Source organism: Apis dorsata, unplaced genomic scaffold (assembly GCF_000469605.1).
Source record: "Apis dorsata unplaced genomic scaffold, Apis dorsata 1.3 scaffold_46, whole genome shotgun sequence".
Taxonomy (NCBI): Eukaryota; Metazoa; Arthropoda; class Insecta; order Hymenoptera; family Apidae; genus Apis; species Apis dorsata.
In genome coordinates this window covers 129,118-137,271 of record NW_006263348.1, presented here as the reverse complement: position 1 = coordinate 137,271, position 8,154 = coordinate 129,118, and the positions used below count along the sequence as shown (strand labels likewise).

The 8,154-nt window shown below is 37.4% G+C and overlaps 1 protein-coding gene across 1 annotated transcript in view; it reads left to right on the top strand.

Moving 5' to 3' along the window:
- LOC102670923 (disintegrin and metalloproteinase domain-containing protein 10-like) overlaps positions 1 to 8,154 on the top strand; it is a 156,639-nt gene that overhangs the window by 25,370 nt on the left and 123,115 nt on the right. Inside the window, exon 2 of the mRNA XM_031514597.1 lies at positions 2,114 to 2,267. Within this exon, the coding sequence (XP_031370457.1) occupies positions 2,114 to 2,267 (154 nt within the window). The remainder of the gene's footprint in view (positions 1 to 2,113; positions 2,268 to 8,154) is intronic.

Here is an 8,154-nt window from a genome sequence, read left to right as displayed (position 1 = left end):
GGTTGCCGACAGATTTATCCGGAATTCCCGTGTCGGATATCACGCGCGCCATCGAGTGACGCGGTTATCCGGACAACGGTTCTTTCCGTGGCAGGAATTGCGAGGGACGAAAAAAATGATTTGTCGAGGTTATTTATTTTTTTTTATATATATATAATTTGTTTCCTTAGTCTTGGTAGTTTACTTGAGTTAAATGAATTATACAGAGAATTTATATACGTAGAATAATTCTAATCACTTTGTTTCACGATCCAACTAATGTAAAGTGTTTTTATGATTTTCAAATTCTATATCATAACGATGCTCAAGCTCTATATACCTTTTAAAGAGACGTTTAAGAAACAAGTATATGGCGCAGATACAAAGAAATTGCATCGTTATCGTAGAATTTCGATACGAAAGGAGGGTACAAATTGGCAGCGAAAGCTCGAGTCTTCGAAGTGGTGCTCGGCGGAGAACAGCCAATCGAGGTTGATCCACCGGCAAGCAGGGAGGGAGAGCGTAATTTCGAACTCGTTTCTGAGAAGCTTGGAAGAAAGAAACGTGTACGTTGGCTGTGTACAATTTGGTGGGGATCGAAGAAGGAGAGGAAATTTTTTATCGTCATTTAAATATTTAAAGATTGAAGGATCATCGATATGAAACGAATGACAAAAGTATGAATTAATTCTTCAAATGTATCTTCTCAATCATCACGAGGACAAGTATGGGTTAATATTAAATGGGTTAATATTATCGCTTTCTTTTCCATATTTTTGCCAATTGTTCATGGATAGAGATATCCGATCGAAATTTTCTTTAAAAATCTTTAAATTAAAAATTGATTACAGATCGAAAGAGAATCGTGACGTTCGCGATATCACAACTGCCTGAAATAATGGAAAATCTCGAGTAAAGTGCCGAGCCAGTTCCGTAGATAGTCGCTTAACCTAACAAGGGCAAACTTGAAACAAACGGGGGCGGGGGAAATTATATAAGCCGGTAGCCTAATATCGATTCACCGCTATTTTCGAGAATTAATAATTGCCACCTATCGATAAGTATGCGGGGGAGGGGCAACAGCTGCTAGGGCCGATATTGAATTAACAGGGCGCCCGTACGGAAACACAGGCGCAAGAATTCCGTTGGAATATTCGTGGCTTCGATCGATCATGCCAACTTTCCGCGAGAAAAGGGACCCTGGCCTTTGTGGATTCTCGCGACGAATTTGTCATCGTATCGGTGAGAAATAAGTCTGAGAGTTTCCTCTCGGACCGACCACCCCCTTCGTGGTTATTATTACGAGGCTGGAATTGATAATATCTGGAGGGAGAGTCGTTAGGGCGTTGCGTGCGGTAAATAGATAAATGCACTTGACTCGAAGTGCATGAAACGGGACGGTGAAGATAGGGCGAGGCGAATCGGGAAAATGTATTACCACGGAAATAATTTGCATTTAGATCCCTCGATATTTCAAACGAATGGAGATCGCGTTTTCGCAACTCTTCTGAAAATTTCCTGCCTAGTTCCTTCCGTTATCTCGCGACTATGGAACAGACCTATCGTAAGACGATTCGGAATTAACGTAGTAAAATTTTCTTTTTCTTCTTGGATTGCTTCGTTGTGATAAAATGTAATTGATAAAGTAACAGGTATGTTTTTAACATGGTAAGTTGTTATAAGTGAATTGTAATAAAAAAGTGAAATTTTGTCGGAGGAAAATTAATTATATACGAGAATTAATAAATTTTCAGAATTAATTTTGAGTTGATAATAGAATTAACGGGAAATTCATTAGTGCACGTATAATACGTAAAGTAATTTCAGATCTTTGATTCGGTGATGTATTCGCGCGAGGTATGCAACAGCGAATTAATTAAAAGTGAAATAACAAAAGAAAGGGATTGTTGGTTATAACAAAATCTTTATTAAGGGAAGGGAATTCCGATTATTTTCAATTAATCACCTTTTCATTTCTCTCCAACTTTTTCCTCAAAAAAAAAAAATTCCTCGCCAAAATTATATACGTCTGTTGAATTTCCTTCTAATTATCATTACGAGGTGGCGCTTGCACTTACACTTATACAAATTAAACGAGTTTCACGAATTTAAAACGCTTGTTTCGTGGTTTCAGCGATCACTCAGGGGTCGTACATCAGATACTACACAGCCGTCTGGTACGACACCGCGGCTCTAAAGGAACATCGGAGCAGAAGTCGTCGTGACACTTCAACTTCCGGCTATCCGGGAGACGCGACGCTGAATCTACGCCTTCACGCTCTCGACAGGTTCGTAAAACCCTCCAACCAACCTACAACCCGCTTTTGCTCTCCCCGAGCGGGGGAGAAAAAGAAATCGAGGCGGTAACGCGGTCAACAGTGGGGTGGGGAGGGGGTGGAAATAGGGGTGAGAGCTTTATCGGAGGAAAATTCTAGTTTCTCGCGGCTGTCAAAGGCGGAATAATCTATGGATGAGCGGCCATTTTAACGGGAGTGGATAACACAGGGGGGGAATATAAATTTTCATTTCGGCTCGGCGTCGACGGACAAACATTGGCCGTGATGTATAAATGATCATGGTGCGCGATGAACTCGAATCCCATGATCGGGATTTTTACTAAAAAAAAAATCCAAAGGATGTTTTGGTAAATTTTTCCAACGTCGAGAAAAAAATTATTACGTTGAAATGCTTCCTCTTTCGATCATCGTTTGCGTTTACTGAAGAATTATCAGAGATAAGTAATAATAGGTAAATTAATATCATAAATATTATTCATTTGAATGATGTTTAATTTTATTTTTTATATATACGATTTATGAAGATTTCCGCAGAAAAATATATTTGATATAGGATGTGTTGGTAAATTTGCATATCGAATGTGGGACAGAATTTTTTTTTTCTTTTTTTGAGGCTTCATTTTCGAGAAAATTATATTTGAAAACTCGACAAATTACTCGTAAAATTTGTTAATTTCCAATTCGATACGAGTGTGCAATCAGCAGAAAGTTATTTCATTTTTGAAAATATAACAAAAATTTTTCCATTCGAAAATTTTTTTTTAAAAATTCCTTGATTACACGTAAATATATCTAATTTATATTATCGACTAACAAGTTTCTCGTCCCAGAAATTCAAAAAATTATTCGAAAATTATATGTGGAACATAAATATATTTTTTTTCTTTACTGTCTAATTTAATATTTTTTTTTCAACTATTTTTCGATATTACTTTATAATGTATATAATCACGAAAGAGAACAAAAATTTTAATTAAAAATTATTTTTCCCAAAAATTATTAAATCCAATCAAATGATAAAAGATTTATCGATTACACAATTTAAAACGTTATAAAACGTTTTAAAGAATTTTTCTTTAATGATAAATTTTAATTTTTTTCAATTTTACAAATTTCTAAATTTCCAGATTTCGGGATACGTTCGTGCATTGGATTTTCTTAAAAATGAAAAGAAAAGAAAATAAGAAAATATGATTTCACGTATTTTAATATAATCATCCTCGCGAAACAATTTACTCGAATTCGTTTACCTTTGTTGAAAACGAATTGAAAAGTTTCGCAATTTTCAATACACCATAATACTCACGATGATTTTCTCCTCGTACCTTCGAAATAATACAAAGGAAAATGTTAGCTCAGCCCGTCACGATGCAAAGAGGTAATTATATTATGCACGTGAAACCTTCTCGAGGGTGAACACAACTTTCCATACAGTACAGTTCAACCAAAGAAGTCGAATTTTCTTACCAGCCAGCCTGTTTCATTATATTTCGACCGTGCAAATTTACGCGTAATTCAACGCGTCAGCAGTAGAAATGAACATTCTAGGAGAAGTCTCTCGGCTAAATGAAATATCGAGCGAGATACTGAAATATTCAAAAAGAAGGAATGCAGTGGAGATATTTAATGAGAAAAAAAAAAGGAAAGTTAAAAAATGATTGTTCGCATTATTTATAATTACATTTGTTACATTTGTTATAAAAGAAATTTCAAATTTCAATAGAAAAATTAAAATTTTAACTGTGTACTCTAAATTACTTTAATAACTTCGACCAACGTTGTTACATTAACACAAATCGTGATTAAATAAATTACGATGTAAGGATAAATTGTACGAATCAAATGCAAATTTAAATTATATCGATAAATTAACACCAAGTATAACGATATATTCGATTTATCTAAATCCCTGTACGTATAACAAGGGCATTCGAGATAATTGATCAGGGAAATATAAATATAAAAGAAAAAGAAAAAAACTTACACGATTCACCAATTAAGGGAATTATAACATCAAGAGGCGGATAGGAACGTGGAAAATCGATACGAGATACATTATGACGAGATAATCCCTGGAACGAGTTGTACGTATCGTAGTAATGGATGCACGATTATCCCCTTGCGCATTATCCGCATTCGCGCATACACACGTACGACGTGCGATCGGCCTTATGCGACGTTGACTCGACACGGTGGCCATATGCTTGGTCGGGCATCGAACACAACCACGTCAGATGACATCGACACGTACCCCTCTAAATCTCCGCTTCATGCTCGGGAGAGGCTCCAACAACTCTCTGTTTCGCCATCACTGATTCCTCCTTCGATTCCAGCAATTTCTTTCTGGAAGAGGAGAGTGGTGGATTCATTTCCACTCCTTCTCTTATCCTTCCCAGTTACGAAACTTGCCTATCCCTTACCTCATCAACCCAGCTTCTCCACCACCATTCGTTCCTGTTTATTCGATTTTCCGTCGAATTCCTCATCATATCGATTTTTTCCATCCTTGGAATCCTCCAACGAATCCGTTCTTCGAATCGCTCCCCTCGTTAACTTCTGATCTGGAAAATTAGTTAATCGAAAATAACAAATTTTGAATAAAATTGATATTTGAATCGCGAGTGACAATTAATTTTTTGTTTATATAAAAATCATTTAAACATTTCCAAAATATATAAAATTTATTTCTCGCATTATTTGTTTGCAAATGAATTTTATTTATTACTCGTTTCCCATCTAAATAAATTTTATTTCCAAGGAAGGGAAAAATTATTACGCAATTCCGTCTGGATCTGATTCGGCGAGAAATTCGTTGCCAAGCTGTCGTCGGCCGCCTCTCTCCCACAGCACATCCCGACTAATTCCCTCGGGCCTCGCTTTTGACTTTTTACCACTTTCATAAGAATAGGAAGAAGTATCCGAGATTTAGTTTAAAAAAAGAATCTAGAAAAAAGATATATCATAAATAATCCTTCGATGTTAGAAATCGACTTTCACACAGATACGCCTCGTTCTCGAATATAGAATGGAATTATCCTTCTCCGATATAGCACAGTTAGCCATGCTCAGTTCAAAGTTCAACAAACCACCGAGATTAACCACCAAGGGAACATCTCTCTCTTTCCATTTTCAATCACCTCTTGCTTTAAGAAGAGAGAGCATTTTCTCTCGCGAGGAGATGTTCCCCTTTCCCGATCCGACCTCGTGAAAAAGCGAGGGAAATCGCGTGTCTCGCTCGTGGCGTTAAATTCTTGAGCAGTTCCACACACCCCTCCCCCTCCCCCGAGGACTCGCCCGCTTCCGTGGCATTAAATTTTCCCCGAAATACGGACGGCGGGACGCCTAGGGAAAAATAGTGGCGGGAAGTGGCGGTGAAATTTATAAATGCGTGTTTCGGTCACGGATAAGGCGGGAGAAAGGGGAGGGGGATGGAGAGGGATTCTTTACTTTAGATTCGAGATTTGTCTTCGCTCTTCCTCTTCACTCGATTTCGAATGAAGATTCAAAAGTTGACCCGTTTGATGGTCCATAATTTAAATATCGTCCTTGGAAGGATATGAGGAAATCTCGCAAGGGATGATATTTCATAAGAAGTTTCGCTCGTTTTATTCGAATAAGATCGGGATTCGAGAGAGGTGGAGGATTGGTGGATGTTTAGAAGGGCGTGGGTAGAAGGCAAAATCGAAAGTTTTCTTTCCGGTTTCGCTCTATAAAACTTGGTTTTTATTGCTTGATTCGGTTATGGAGGCCGAGCAGTTTTACGAGGGAAGAGTATCAAACTCGAGAGAAAACAACTGGAATTCTTCCGGCGTTTCGATAAAGCTAAGTAGAGGATAAATTCGAGGATGGTACGAGCTTCGTATCTCCGTTACCTGTCCTATCGATGGTAATATATTTCCAGAGATAGTCAAACATGGATCGTTTTCCAATCAAGCAAGGGGAACATCGAACTTGCGTAAGTGCACCTTATTATTTCTTATTTCGTTCAATTGGGCTTCAATGTATAGAAAGATCTTTTAGGAAAAAAACATTTCTTAATGATGAGATCCATTTGAAAGTGAGAGAAACTCTCGAGAAAATTACTTTTCGCTAATGGACACTGCGTTGAAAGACACTCTCGTTCCAACTCTCCTTAACAATGTCCACTCGTGAAAAATATTATCCTCTTATAAAATTTTACTCTCAAATTTTCGAGACGTCAAATGATTCGATGATTCTTGTCCAGATATTATCAAAAGTTTCTAAGACATTTAACCAGATCGATTTAAATAAATAAAAACACTTTGTATAATTTTCATCTATTATAGAAACAACGTCATATATTCCACCTGACATTCCATCCAATATAATTAAAAACAAGACACAAGAATGCACACAAGATTATCAGGATTCGAGTTATTCCAAAAGGATGAAACGCTCTTAACCCTACAAAGGGGTAGTTAACAGCGATTGTTATCGTTTGGACAATGGGTATCGGCAACAAGGATGGTTATTTTCGAAGAATCTCAACCCTGCCTCTCCCCCTCGAGCTAGAGATAAAGGGATGCAATTAAAATCAGCCACGTAGCCTCGTCGAAATTTCGTTTCTTTTGTCCCCGCTTAATTGGAGTGTTCGTTAATGAGTGATAATCGTACATACTGTTGCGAGTAAACCGGCGATACGGTTCCAATTAACCTTAATACCGGATACTTATCGCGTTCGGGCCAATCGCGTCGTCTAATTGTAGAAATTTCGGACGTGGCGAACGGTGGAAGGGCACCCCGGAGAGCGTATATACCCGGAATCAATTCGAAATCGATTCCGTTGAGGTGAACAGGGTGGCTGTTCAACCCGCAACCACTGGGGAGGAGGGGGTGTGTTTCCATCCTCGGTATCATGGAGAAACAATTTCTTGCTTATTAAACCCAGTGTTTATCGAAACTACCTTTTACCACCGATAAGATATTCCATTAAGTTCCCCGTGTTTGTTCCCTTTGCGTTTTATTAAGCTTCTCTTAATATTCCTAAGTAAATAAATTTACATCTCATTGTTACTCTATATTCCCTGGAAGGAAAAATTGCATCTTTGTTAATAAGAAAAAAATGGGCTGGAGGGAGTGAAACATCGAAAGGGATGAAGTGTTATTGATTGAACAAACGTTTGATTTTAAAATAAACCCCTTAAGTCACTATATAAATTATGAAAAATGGAAATGTTAATCGAAATGAAAATGTAAAATGTGTACAATAATGATTATATATATTTTTTTACATTAATATAAAATTAAATATGCTTATTTTAAGTTTATATCAAAGAGGAGCTTATTCGGTTTTTTGGGGGAATAAAGGATATTTCAGAAGCTGAAATCTATGGAAATATTTTCAACGATGAGCATGTGAATGGAAATTACATTAATAAATTTATGAATTAAAAACATCACACACATCGATTTTGCACGTATCCGCGGAAAATATTTTTGTCTAAAGATATGAAAAAGATTATATTATCGAAAAACAATGTATTATTTCAAGAAATTTTATAATTGTCATCATCATCATCATCATGTCTTCAATCTGTCGAAAAGGGATGAAAATAATTAATTTTAATTACGAGACTACCCTTTACAATTCGATAGTGGAGAAACCATCGCGGATACGTCCAAGAGTATTAATCAGCGAGGGAAGGTCGCTCTAAGGACGATAGCATAAAGGAGAGAGAGGGAGGGGGGAGGCAAGAAATAGCTTTTACTTCTCGCGTTTTCTCCCCCACCGACGTGCACGCCACTGTATGCACACGTGAATGTATATTACGAGGTAAACGAGGTTGTCGTGGGTGGAGCGTGCACCACCCTTGCAACTAATCCCATTTCTCAATGGTACACGCATCACTCACCGCTC